The sequence below is a fragment of the Haliotis asinina genome, chromosome 16 (genome assembly GCF_037392515.1).
Source record: "Haliotis asinina isolate JCU_RB_2024 chromosome 16, JCU_Hal_asi_v2, whole genome shotgun sequence".
Taxonomy (NCBI): Eukaryota; Metazoa; Mollusca; class Gastropoda; order Lepetellida; family Haliotidae; genus Haliotis; species Haliotis asinina.
The window spans coordinates 39,461,125-39,475,784 of NC_090295.1; the positions used below are offsets into that span (position 1 = coordinate 39,461,125).

The window sequence follows — 14,660 nt, forward strand, 5'->3', positions numbered from 1 at the left end:
CTGAAATCTGGTGGAAGAAGGGTGAAACCTCTGATGGAAGAAGAGTGAAACCTCTGATGGAAGGCTGAAATGTGGTGGAAGAGGGGTGAAACCTCTGGAAGAAGGGTGAAAACCTCTGATGGAAGAAGGGTGAAACCTCTGATGGACAAAGGGTGAAACCTCTGATGGAAGGCTGAAATGTGGTGGAAGAAGGGTGAAACCTCTGTTGGAAGAAGAGTGAAACCTCTGATGGAAGGCTGAAATGTGGTGGAAGAAGGGTGAAACCTCTGATGGAAGGCTGAAATCTGGTGGAAGAAGGGTGAAACCTCGGATGGAAGAAGGGTGAAACATCTGATGGAAGGCTGAAATGTGGTGGAAGAGGGGTGAAACCTCTGGAAGAAGGGTGAAATTGTTGATGGAAGAAGGTTGAAACCTTTGATTCCTATAATGTTTCAAGGTTTGTCAATTTGTGGATTTCCCCAAAGTTGTCCACGCCCAGACTTTCACCAAACAAAACATGCGACATTTCTGCAAAACATCCATAAATATTAAAGTGTCCATAATTGTCTGAAAGAATGTACATTGCAATAATATCTGATTATATGAACACAAAAATATACATGAAGGATATACTGTCAATGTCACATGTTTATGAATTGTACAGTACATTCACGTAATGTTATAAGATGTGAACAGGTGAATCTTACCAGTTTCATCAGTTCCTCTAAGGATCAGTGCTGCAGTTGGAGGCCTGTGGTGTAACTTCCTATGGCAAAGGAGTAAACGGACTGAAGATGTCCAGTTTCACTTCTGTGACATATTGACAGGTGATGGTATTGTAGTGTAGTGTCACTAAAACCTGTGGCTGTAAGGGGATGTATACCCTATATAGGTCCCTGTTATCTACCATTCAGGGACTAGCAGGTGATGGTATTGTGAGTGAGTGAGTTTAGTTTTACGCCCCACTCAGCAATATTCCAGCTATAGGGCAGCGGTCTGTAAATAAATAAAACAGACTACCAAGTGATCAACAGCATGACTATCAATCTGTGCAATCAGGAACCGATGACATGTCAGCGAGCCTGACCACCTGATTGCATTAGTCGCCTCTTACAAGAATACTTGCCTTTTATGGCAAGCATGGGCCGCTGAAGGCCTATTTTACCCCAGACCTTCACAGGTTGATGGTATTGTGAAGTATCAATGGTGTGGCCTGTTAACCTGTAGCTGTTACGAGATATATTCCCTATATGTCCGTTATCTACCATTCAGGTATTAACACGTGATGGTATTGTTGTGAAGTATCAACGGTGTACCTGCTAACCAAAGGTAAACACACAAATGAGATCTGCTGTATCGTTTTACTGATTCACAAATGCATGCATGACAACAACACAATGTCTAGGAAATAGTCATCCTGGAAAAAGCACTGAAGTAGAACGACTACTTAAATATTTGACTGTAACCTCTTTCCCAGATACTGAACATAGATGAAGTTCTTTCAATAAGACCCTAAGCATTGATCAGTTGGCAAACACTGCTGTTATCTTTCATTATTTAAAACAGCTGCAGAGAAACAACAGATGCAATAGAGAACTGCTTTGAAAAAGTAACGTTATCACATCTGATTAATTTAATGTTATCACATCTGATTAATTTGTAAGGTAAACTTAACAAGGAAGGTCATTTTAGTACCTTGAAACTGAATTAAGTGAGTTTAGTTTTACACCACACTCAGCAGCATTCCTGCTGTATGGAGGAGGTCTGTAAATAATTTAGTCTGGATCAAACAATCCAGAGATCAACAACATGAGCATCAATCTATGCAGTTGTAATAAGATGACGTGTAAACCAAGTCTGTGAGCCTGACCCCTTGATCCCATTAGTCACCTCTTACGACAAGTATGGGTTACTGAAGATCAATTCTAACCTATATCTTCATGGATCAGAACCCAGACTATACTCATAAACCCTATTGCCATTATCAATTTTTGCCTCTCAAAGATACTTCTAACAAAAACATTCCTTACCTTTGTTACCTTTTGAAAAATCTCAGTAAGAAATGCACACGTCTTATGCCTAAGGAATAGAAATTTTGTTCCCACAAAACAGGCATGATATCAATTGTTGTCAAGAAAGATGAGAACAAACAAAAAAGGTAACAACGTAAGTAAACAACCCAAAAATATAATGTTATAACAATGTACAAATGTGTACCGGTTCACAAAAATTCTGTCTCTGAGGTTGTAGACTGAGGTTTTCCTCAACTTCAGCAAACTTAGCAGTATTCCAGCCATATCACAGCAAGGGATATAACAGGCTTGACATTCACGTGTTCAAACTCCCTCATGCTCAAGGAGAGGCTTATGTCCATAAGTGTTCAAAGCAAATCACCAGTATCCATCCAAAAGTGTTCCCTTATGCACAAGGAAAGGAATACATCGCAAAGTGTTCAAATTCCCTCAAGCAAAAGGAAAACATCCATCCATCATTGTTCGAATTTTCCACACACACACATGGAGACACATCCATATATAAGTGATTAAATTCCCTCCTGTACCAGGTTAGTCCTCCACGGGGATTCTAAGGTCATCAGTACCCTAGGTCCATGAATGCCTGGCCCTGGGGCCCAGTGACAATGAGCCCATCCTGAGTCTGGAACTTCTTGCTGGCTGGCTGGAACTGGACAAACTGATGGTATGGGTTGCAGGTGCTTGTTGGATTCTGTGGCTGGCTCTGGCCCCAGGGGCGCTTTACACCTACAACAAATCAGCAGACATTTGAACCAGGGCTCAAATGAATACCTGGAAGTGTCACAAATAGCTTATGGACTCAAGGTATCATGGCATTCTATGTTGAAATTTACAAAGTGACAGCAAGAGACAGAGACACCACTTTTAGCAATATTCCAGCAAAATCACGGCCCCAAAATCAGCTTCACAAAATCTACCCTCGTAACAAAACCAAGGTCTTCACATAATCAACCCAGGAAATCAAACCGTCTTCCATGTGACAAGCGAATGCTTTAACCACTAGGCTACCCTACTCCATCAACAATGCACAGTGACATGAAAATAGTGACATTAATCAAGCCAATATTTCACTGCATATGTATCCAGAATTAAACTACAAAGTTCATTGTCCTCAACTCCTGAAATAGAATAAGCAGATTTGTGTTCAAGGCTTGGCCTTGGATGTCACTGATGTCAAAATAGCAGACTGCAAAGCAGTGAACAGAACAGAACAGAATAGAATAATACATAATTGTCTTTTCTGGAATTTGTGCTACATCAACAGAGTTACCCACACCTCGGAGAAATACAAATACATATCACATTTACATAAATTCATGAATTTCAGAATCCTCACATTTGGTACTTGGAATAAAGGATGAATGGACTCTTAGTCTTCAAGACTGGAACTTTGCAGTGGTTGTCTAAAGGGAGGAGGTTGTATTCCGAATTTAAGTAGTGAGCTGGGTCAGGTATAATTTGACAGTTTGATTCATGAAAACATTCCATTGCCACTCACATATTGATGATAAACACTGAAATTTGACCCAAGCGATGTTACATGCAGTGTTAAGATTTTGTCTATTTTAGATTTGAGATGCATTGAGAGTTGTGCCGTCTTGATAACATGTTTACACAAAACTGACTTGAATATGTTCTTAAAAACTAATAAACATAAAAAAGAAATCATTGTGCAGACTCCAGTACAAATATAATGAAATCAATTCGTATTTGAACATTTTCATTGAACATACCTTTATTAATAGCATTTCCTGAGCCCTGTGCTTGCATAATCTGTAGGCCACCATTGTAGATACCTCTTCCCCGTTGTCTTGATGCCTGGTACCCACCACTGTACCCACCCTGATTTCCTGCCTGGTACCCACCCTGATTTCCTGCCTGGTACCCACCGTGGAAGCCACCTTGACTTCCCACTTGGTACCCACCCTGGTGACCTGTTTGGTACACTGGCTGATGTCCATAGTTACCCCTGCCCCTACCCCGACCCCCTTGCCCTCCATTTGCAGGGCGTGGCTGGATGATTCCGGCTTTACCTCGTGAAAGGTAACTTGAAGTTTTCTGCCCACCACCTTGGCCACCTGCAGCCCCACCCCTCCCCCCACCTCTCATCCCTCCCCTCATTCCAGGTTTTCCTTTAGCAAAGACTTGTCGCGACTTGAGTTTGCTCTGATGCTTATAGCCACAGATGTGTTCATTGAGGCTCTCTCTGGAGTTCAGGTTTACACTGCATACTACACATTCATATTTCACCTCATCAGCTCTGAAATTATAAACTGTTTTTTATTCCACAACCATACAGAAAATGTCAACATTAACACTGTTTTGCTCCTACACGACTGAGTGAGCATGTTAGTTAGATTTATGCCACTTTAAACAATACCCCAGCAACATCAAGTCTGGGGTCAGTAAACATTGGCTTCATATATATGGGGATAATCGAACCCAAGTCTTTAGTCTGACAAGGCTACACTTTAACCACAAGACTACCCTATCCTATTTCAACATATATAAGGAGTGAGTGAGTGACTCAAATTTTACGCTGCACTCAGCAATATTCCAGCTATATGGCGGCAGTCTGTAAATAATAGAGTCTGGACCAGACAATCCAGTCATCAACAACATGAGCATCAATCTACACAGTTGGGAACCGATGACATGTGTCAACCAAGTCAGTGAGCCTGACCACCCAATCCCTTTAGTCGCCTCTTACGACAGGCATAGTCGCCTTTTAAGGTGAACATGGGTTGCTGAAGGCCTATTCTACCCCAGGACCACATGTATAAGGTATTTCATAATGCCAGACTATATCATACGGTGACAAGTGACACATGTCAAACGTCTGAAATTACCCCATTATGATGACGTCATCAACCGTCAGTTTGCGTTGAGCGGCGGCACCGTTGAGCCGTTTGTCATGCAGCTTGCCATGGTAATGCTGGAGGGCGGAGTACACTGATGAAAAGCCCACCTTGCAGATTGGGCACATTCGTTCTGTGGAGTGGATGGTTGTCATGTCCCATGCCTGCAAGGAGAAATATGAATAGTGCATATTACAGTACAATGCACAAACCACCTTTTGGGTAATCAGTCAGAGACGTAACGTGTGTGCGAGAAGGCCTTACGTCTTTTGTACACGAGACAGGTGTGCTCAGCAGTACTAAATGAAGCACTTCAACCTCATTAATTCCATCACCATGGAACCAACTCGACTGGGTGTTAACACAGGGCAGGGTGACAGCAGAAGAAAGAGGTGAAGTGAGGTAGCATGGTTTTACAACGCGTTAGCAATATTCCAGCAATGTCCAGATATCACACCACGGAACACCAGAAATGGGCTAAACACACTGTATCTATGTGGGGAATCAACCCTGGGTCTTCGGAGTCACAAGCATATGCTTTAACCACTAGGCTACCCCACTGCTCCTTTTCTAGGTGAACAAAACAGGCAACGATAAACCTGATTGACAAAACTGTGACATCTGTAGTAAAACAACACTAGACATGAACATTTACTACTTTTCTTCCTACTGTGATGAGAAAAAGAACACTGCGTGTATTTATCTGGAATTAGCAATCGTCTGCTTAGAGTATCTCCCAGCAGTTGTGCATAAATGAATGTTGAGTCTCAAAGAAATGGAAAGGAAAAAACAATGGTACCAGGTAATCTAAATTCAAACTCAACAAAAGAGTGAGTGAGTGAGTGAGTGAGTGAGTGAGTGAGTGAGTGAGTGAGTGAGTGAGTGAGTGAGTGAGTGAGTGAGTGAGTGAGTGAGTGACCATTCCTTTGGATACTGTTTGAAGCTATACATTACCCACTTCTGTTGAGGTAACGTAGACTTGAGTCTTCTCATTGACAAGGAGCATTAAAGAAGCATAATTCTGAACCAGCCCTAAATACTAATATTTCCAAATTCCAACCTCGTCTTCTACCCTATGAAATGTTATGTTCATCTGCCTTTCAAACCCTGAACCATATTACTTTTCCTGCTGCCTAGCCCTCCCAGCAATGCAAGGGGCGGTGGGGTAGCCTAATGGTTAAAGCGTTCGAGCGTCACGCCGAAGACCCGGGTTCGATTCCCCACATGGGTTCAATGTGTGAGGCCCATTTTCTGGTGTCCCCCGCCGTGATATCACTGGAATATTGCTAAAAGCGATGTAAAACCAAACTCACTCACTCACTCACTCCCAGCAATGCAAAAGCCCTTAAAGAAGTAAACCTTGATTTCCCAAGGTTCAGAATCTCTCATCTAACTGGGGCTCCTTTTCAACATAAATGGGATTATTTATTCCGATCAAAATTATATATACTGCAAATCACGAAAATTTTTGTGTCATGATATTTTTGCGAGATCCGATCAACAGACGTTTTTACGTCGTGACATTTTTGCGACTTGCCTAATTCTCAAAACATAGTTTAGTTTGACAGTTTCAAAGCTTACTTGCATCTGAAAGTTTTATCTGAAGTAAATCCAATCACATATTAAAGTTTGCCACTAATCTGGAACACCATTCAGTGGAGTACTTCCGCATGTATGCAATCAGTGATGTTTTCCTAAAAACAACACTTGCTGCATAGGCTAGATAAGCTTAAAACAGTTCAAAGGGATTAAATTAAATGGAATGACTCTAATAAACTGGCACTGATGAAGTTTAGTGAGTGTCAGCGAAGCTGTTGATCTCCAGATAAGTGTCACGAAACCTATCCACGCCCGCTGGATGGTCTCGGCCTTTCAAACAGTCTCTAAGAAATGTGTGTTTCGTGGTTGCGCCTGTCTGGACTATAGGGTGTACTGACTGAGTGACTTTTGTTCAGGTATCCATTGTTTGCCATGTGACACGTGAGTACGAGTAATGCTAATAATTGGTCATTCTTTGCGTTGTTGTCATTGCTTAATATATGTATTGTCTATATCTACTGTTAATTATATGAACTGGTGAGTAATAAAGCAAAGAAAGGACAGGTTGTTCGCTGAATATTCATTGCATTCCACCAGCAAATTGCGTCATGATATTTTTGCAAGCTCAAGTCATTGGCAATTTTCGCAAAAACATCATGCTCGCAAAAATTTAATGATTTAATCATTAGTCTACTGTTAGGTCAATAGCTAGGTCAAGGTCAAGTTAGGTAAAGCACAATAGCTTACCTGGGCATCACCCAAGGTAATCTCATCTTCATCGTCACTCTCGTCCTTGAACGCTGGTCCCTTTACCATAGGGTCATTTATAGGGGCATCAAAAGGAATGATGCCCTTCTGTTTTAGAGTCAAAACTCTCTTAGCATGAGGCTTCCCATTGAGATGCACTTCCTTGTGGTGTTCATCTGAGTATATCACATTACACACTTTACAACACATTGGATTCCCATCCTCATCCTTGCGTTCGCTGCTCAGAATGTACGTACGTAGCTTGATGTAATGTTTTTTTCCCTCATAGTGTTGTTTCGCAGAAAAAGTATTTGGAAACACAATACTACACAACTTACAGTAACGCAGTCTCACTAGCGTCTCCAAACGAACAGCTTTCTTTTTGGATCTACCACGCAGATCTTCAGGGCATGTATATGCTTCTTTGGGAACTTTATAAAAGAAATTAAATTCACTCTTGTCTTTCCCACTGGCAGTAAGGCCTGGGATTTGTGAGCCATAGCTATGTGGATTACCTCCTCCTTGTCCTGTCATGTGAGCAGCTTCCATCTTTTTTCCATGGGCATTACGGATTCCTAACCAATTCCAGGGAATGCTGGTCTGTTTTTCTTTTTCAGCTTTGTTTTCTTTAACTTGTTTGACTTTCTTTTGCTGAAATGATTGCATGGCCTGTGTTGATAGAGCAATGGGGTTGGAAGAACCTCCCTGTCCTTCAGCAGAACTTACGGGACACATGAAGGGTGGTGGGGTCATATCTGGAACTACCTCTGGACCCTTGGAGGGCTTGGGGTATTTCTTTACAGGGGGACCAGTTGTCAAGGCTGTTGGCTCAACACCTTCTTTTTCTTGAACCATATCCAAAAAGGCAGCCAAAGAACTTGCCCGTTTTTCTTCAAATGTCACGACATTATTATTTCTGGTCTCTGGTACCTCTTCCTCCTCCTCTTCCTCCTCCTCCTCATCTTCTTCCTCCTCCGGTTCCTGCTGAGGTTGGCCACTAGCACCTTCAAAGTGACACAGTAGTGCTGACAGTGAATACATACGCTTTTCTTGGAATGTCAGTTTTCGGCTCTGTCCTCTCCTTGAAGTATCCTCTTCTTCTTCTTCTTCTTCATCTTCCTCACTTTCTTCTTTCTCCTGTTGGACAGGTCTTGTAGCTGGTACAGTCTTTTTACCTGGTATTGCTTTTTTAGATGGTATCATCATTCTTGATGGCAAAGTCAATGTAGATGTTTCACTCATTTTTGTAGCTTCAGTCACTATAGGTGGTGCGACCACTTTGGATTGTTCAGACACTGTGGATGGTTGAACGGTTTGAGGTTTTTCAGAATCTGTTGATAATCCAGCTACTGTTGGTGAATCATCCTCCTTTTTTGGTTCAGTCACTTGAGGCGGTTCAACACCTCTTAATGGTTCAGTCACTTTAGATGGTCCAGGGTCTTTAGATGTTGGGGACTTTTGTGTTGGAGGTTTCACATTTGTTTTTAAAGTTGATTGCACTGATCCTGAACACTGTTGGATTTGAGATGTTAAAGCTTTGGAGAATGAAGACGATATGTTGATGGAGACCTTATTCAGGCTGGGTTTCTGTCTTGGTTTGGGAGGGGGTGGAGGTGATACTTCCTGAAGAGGTGGTGGTGGGGGTGGGGACACTGCTGAAGGGGGTGGGGGAGGTGCTTCTTCAGGTTTATTGGAAGACTTTGTAACAGTGACAGTATCAGCTGTTGCCTTACTCTTATTCAGCCCTGGGTAACAGCCTGAGGCCTTAGTCTTGGCAGTGGAATTTGGGACAACTGTTCCTGTTTTCTGTTTAGGCTTAAATGGCACTGCACCTGAACTCTTGGTCTTGAAGGGCATGTACATGTTATTAACCTGTGGGTTGCCATAGCCTTGGAAGGTTTCAAACTGTTGTACACTGCCATAACCATCGCACTGGCCTGCAACATACTGACCCGCAGCATACTGGTCTGTGGAATACTGTGCCGCAGCATACTGTCCTGTCATGTCATACCCTTGCTGTTGCATGAAGGCTATGTGTGAGGGATCATACTGGTAGCTGGTCACAAACCCCTGGCCATACCCATAGTTGGCTGCAACAAAAACAGTTTTACCATGGTTACAGGGGTATTAAGCATTACAAAGCCACATATTCCAAACAAAGTATGACATCTGAAAGCATTATCTGTTCTATTTTAAGGAAAATGGAATTTGTCAAAAACCATAACATGCTGTTCATTTTCATAACAGACTTCAGAAAGAAAATGGTTGTGACACTCACATCTCTTTACTAAACATGCATGTGTGCATGTGCTGGTGTGTTGTTCATTTGTGAAAACAGACACACATTGTGGTCACAAGGGGAGGTGTGAAAACAGAGGTGAATGAATGTAAGGATTGGAAAAAGGTTTGCTATGGAATAATTCTATCTACTATGTGATCGATCCATATTCAAGTCCATTTCCCTATCTTATTTGTTTTATCACGTTAGGAGTAGCCAGTTACATCATCTTCTGATGCCGCAGATCCTAAACCTTTCAATGTAACCACTCTGATCAAGCACGCTTGTACAATCATTAGGGTTAGGTAATCCTTTGTAACAGAACTCCCCTTCACTATCCTCAGGTTCATCAACTGCCTTTTCAATCAAATACCTATTTACTACTGGATATCTGGGTGAGGTACCTACTTGAAGCTCGGATGTGAGAAGTGATGACAGGGATTCCCTATGGAAAGTGGTCAGCTGTCTTACATTTTTATCAAGTTATATAGTCAAGTTAATATAAATTATGGCTAGAATGCAGTTTACCGGGCCCAGCACCCTTAAAGGGGCACTGATGCGGAGCAATTTCCGTGGACTGGTGTAAACTTTTGTTATTGTTTTTCTCCCGTGAGTACCCGGATGATATCCCAGAATTCGTGACTGGTTCGTGACCTCTGCTGCGCAGTCCGTAGGCGCAGCTGATAGTTTAATTATAGACAGATCAACTGAGGTGAAGTAATTTTTTACTTCATTACAAATGTATTATGAAAACAAATGAAACACTTTGAAGGTTAATCATCTGCCAGTGGTAGAAATAGTAAAAAACTATTAGGACGGAAAAATAACGAAGCCAATGTACGTCTCTATATTTTGCCTCATAACCCTAATTAGTTTATTGTCATATTTGTATGATTCTGAAAATTAATAAAAGAACACACGATCTGCTTATACTCATAGTAAATTTCTAACATAACAGCAACATTTATACAGTGTATAGATTGCCAATGTGGATCCTATTTCACACACATACACGATCTAGTGTGTGTTTTCTGTCATACAGATTCTGCTGAATGCTACAACAAATAAATTAAAACAAAATGCAAATAATGAATGTAAAACAGACTAATTTTATAGCAACAATGTCAGGCTACTATACCTTGTTCAGGAGTGTATCCATCAATATCCACGTAAAAGAAATCGTATTCCATTCATCTGCAGCTGGTAAATAATCCTGCTCTGTGTCGCGTGTCTTACAACTGTCTCATTTTTCGAAAAAGTAACACATCGTTTCAGGTCTTTCGTTGGTGAAAACCAGATAAACCTCTCATTGGTCTCCCAAGATAGCACACCTGGCAACTAATTGTATGATGTCCACTCTTCTAAGCAATTTAGTTAACCAATAATGAACAATCAATCAATCAACGCAAGGGTGGTTAATTCTTTGAAGGGAGGATGTTGTTTTTGCACTCGCACTTTACGACAGGGTGTTGTCATCTACACACACTGCCTTTCGACAAATTCGCTAGAAGATAAAAGTAATTAATCAATCAGTGTGTTATCGGTTAATCCTTTGATCGAACTCAGCTGATAAACCCTCTTGCATCACTTACATGCACATATTACATAACACACAATACATTTGCCATTACAGACCTTAATTTATAATGTTGAGTATTTACTCCAGACAGGAGAAATGCCAAATGGGAACCTTTGTTGAGTAACCGAAGTGGTGTTACTACTAATTATACCTGTTAAAACATCATTAATTGACCATCCAGGGAATGATGACAAATAACACGTGTAGGTTTACACCATCACGCGCGAGTTACAGCAAGGAAGATGTAATCTCTGTGTCGCATGCAGCCTGAAAACACTTATGGGCCGAAACTGTTTTGAGGATACCAACGGAATTTCGTTACAAAAGGAATACACACTAGCATTTGCTGTGTACTTGGGTAAATAGGTGAAATAAGGGTTTTTTTACGTAAGAAAATTTTCAGATTTTTCTACCAAAGGCAAAGTCATCGTTTTTTGTTTACGAATTCAAATAAATCAACTGTGTGTTTTTACTATCATAAATAAGAAACCATTGTAGCTACCATAGCTACCAAAATTTACGTGTGATATTTGCTATCACAGCTCAACCAACACCCAAAACTACCTAAATATAAAGCTTTGCAACCTTCCGTACTGAAACAAATGGCTTGCTACGTGCCTGTAGACATCATATTTTCATGTGACATGATTAAATATCGAGGTTAAAAACGCAGAAATAGGATCAAATTGGATCAGTAACTATACCATCCAAGCATCCGAAAAGTACTACACTGCTGCGATATTTGGTTACGATCGGACAAGGAATACCATGGATATTTTTAAACAAATGGCATATGATGGGCATCCGGCCTCCTGACTGTTTAGGTGAAGAAATTCTACTAATATGGACAGGAGCCCAGTTCCTTTGTCCGTCACAGTCGAAGGAGCGGGCGCTGACCAAATTGCGGTTTGGTTTCGTAATTAGACCGTTGGCGAGAAACATTATTCGCTCCGCATCAGTGCCCCTTTAAAATCCTTAGAGTTTGGGTTTGGGGTTGGGTTTAGGGTTAGGGTTTGGGGTTAGAGTCTGGTATCTCAGAATTTAGAGAGAGCTAATTAACCTGCAAAAGTGCACCCGTTAAAGTGCGGTATTCCCTTATTTATAGGAGTATGTAATTATGTATGTATTAGCAAGTATGATGCACTCATCTTCTGAAATACACCAGCCTAATTTTTATCAAGGTGGATCGTGCTTTGGATCTGTCGGCGAAGTATCGAGCAAGATCACATCGTGTCACAAGAACTTATTATCAGGCGAGCAAAGTCATTACCTGTATTCCAATTAGGGTTCATCTTATGAACCACCAATGGGGTTAAGATCGGATGTTGGAGGTCTAAACTTCAATTTCCTTGATGTTGATGTTGACACAAATACAAACTGCAGCCATGTTGGATTGTCCGGTGCTTTTTCGCGAAATTCCTCGTGAAAAAGGATCCGTTTCAGGTTAACACATTTGACAATGTTTGTCATTACATATTTTCCAGACCTAGCAGTAACGTTATTTGTGTGCTTCTTCTCTGCATTTCATATTCTAAAACTAACATAAATGAGTGACTCAAACGGGATGCTGTATCCAAAATAATGGACGATACTTCAAAACCGCGAAAAATGGGGTCTTCTTTGGAACAGCTATGTCTAGATTTTCGAAGCTCGTACGTTAATGCAGGGATACTCTGCAAAATATAGGCTCCCTGGTTAAAGTTGATGTATGGTACTTACGACTACTTCAACATAAAAAAAATAACGCTAAGAGAGCTTCGGAAAATCTGGGTTCAATTTCATTTCAAATGCGTTACTTGTTTTATCATGTAAATAATATATTTTCAGATGTGTTATAGTCTGGCTGACTCCTGCCAATTTCCGATAAGCTAACGCAGCATGTTCATACGCCGCGTCACTATATTTCATACATAAACAATGGACGAAATCAGGTAATCACAACATCATGATCAGTAGAATCAATAAGATTGACAGGGATAATGGTCCACAGAGGTTAACTTACCTCCCCTGAAAGTGTCAACCTCGGGAACGTGAGGTACGTGCAAACTGTCCGGTGTAATGTTTCGCAAACATGAACAGTCGTGCAGAGGATGTAATTGTATTAGGATTCATGTTTCAGAATTCCCCAATGTTTTAGGCTCGTATGTATAATGTTGTTGTATTATTGCATATTGTTGTTTCCGGTTGAATTGGCGGTTGCCATGATGAAATACTGAAACCAACTTTGTACGTTTAGCGTTTCAGTTTAGAATGTTAACTGACACTGTCACACACTTTTCAAAATCAGAAAGTGTAAAACTGTCACAAAGCGTCCTAAACACCTTTCCAGTTTTGTCAAATCATGAAATCAACAAGAAAGAAAGAAGTTGTGGAACTATAACCCTCAAGCGTCACAAGCATCAATGACGGATCAGATCAGATCGGCGATATGTCATATTTTTCACACACCTCAAATACACCCTAACATTTTGTTTTAGATTATGAAACTATGACTATTACTTGCCAACACATTTCACCTGAAAGTATATTCCCCTCATAAGAATTAAAGGTGTATGTGAAAGGTGTTTTTGAAGAAACTCTCAATCGACGGCATATAACATTTCAATGGCGGATCAGAACAGATCGGCGATGTGTCATATTTTTCACACACCTCAGTTACACCCTATCACAATTTTTAAGTCATAAAACTGTTACTATTACTTGTAAATACCATTCAGCTAAAGGTATGTTTCCCTTCTAAAAATTAAACGAATGTGTGAAAGAAGTTTTTATCGGTACAATTTAGGCTATCTTCGCGGTGAATCGAGAATAGAAGCCAGTGAACTATAACATACTGACTTGAAACTTTACTACAAATCTACTGTCCTAACACGGACACTAATACCAATTATTTGACTTAAACTGAAGTGAAAAATAGTTAAGTTATCTTCTACATGTAGGATTTCAGTTGTTACAGCACTCAGCGACTGAAAATAAAACGGGTTCAATGTCAAACACTACGCTTCCGCCATATTGGCTACACTGGTTACGTAACGACCCGAGACATACGTTCAGGGTTTTTCGGGGAGTTTCTTCTCCCTGTGTATATAGTCTCCCTGGTCCAATATACATCAAAAGACGTTTTGCTGGCTACAATACAGATGTGTTTCCCGGTGATCTGAGGTTCCTTTCACGAAGCAAACTTTACTAAGGTTAACCTTAACTCATATTCATTAACATTGCAGTAAGGTTACCATGGTGACTTACGGTCACCTTAGTGCTTCGTGAAAGAACTACAGCGCAGTGTGTAATGGCGATATTCATTTGAAGATATGAATATCTCCAGGGTATATGTTTCCACTGTACAATGGACGCATCTACGAGTCGCCCCGATAATTTTTTTACCTCCCTTTGTGTATTCGGTTAGATGATTTGAAAAGCGAAGGTGAGTTGTGATTGGTTCGCTCAACTTCCCAGCGTAGACACCTGATTGGATAAAGAGTCAGCCAAGGGAGGTAATAAATTTATCGGCCTGAGGCGTAGATGCGTCCAGGGTATAGTGGAGACATCGGAACGTATACCCTGGAGATATCGAGGATGGAGAGAAGGTTGTCGACCATCCAGTGAGCTGTTGTGGTATTATCTTCTCTTTACTGAACCCCGAGTTT

The 14,660-nt window shown here is 40.9% G+C and overlaps 1 protein-coding gene across 1 annotated transcript; it reads right to left on the reverse strand.

Moving 5' to 3' along the window:
* Positions 1–1,321: 1,321 nt before the first annotated feature.
* Positions 1,322–12,425, reverse strand: LOC137268496 (uncharacterized). Its single transcript, XM_067803058.1, has 5 exons — positions 12,284–12,425; positions 7,157–9,246; positions 4,862–5,034; positions 3,746–4,272; positions 1,322–2,738 (listed from the first exon to the last, which is right to left on the reverse strand). The coding sequence occupies exons 1-5, from the start codon at positions 12,303–12,305 to the stop codon at positions 2,572–2,574; spliced, it is 2,979 nt and encodes a 992-aa protein (XP_067659159.1). The 5' UTR covers positions 12,306–12,425; the 3' UTR covers positions 1,322–2,571.
* Positions 12,426–14,660: the final 2,235 nt, after the last annotated feature.

Coding starts and splice junctions, on each gene's coding strand:
- LOC137268496 (XM_067803058.1), bottom strand. CDS start 12,305: ATGAACCCTAATTGGAATACAG. Junction 5,035..7,156: donor TTACCTTGGGTGATGCCCAG/GTAAGCTATTGT, acceptor TTCTCCTTGCAG/GCATGGGACATGACAACCAT. Junction 4,273..4,861: donor GATGACGTCATCATAATGGG/GTAATTTCAGAC, acceptor TTATAATTTCAG/AGCTGATGAGGTGAAATATG.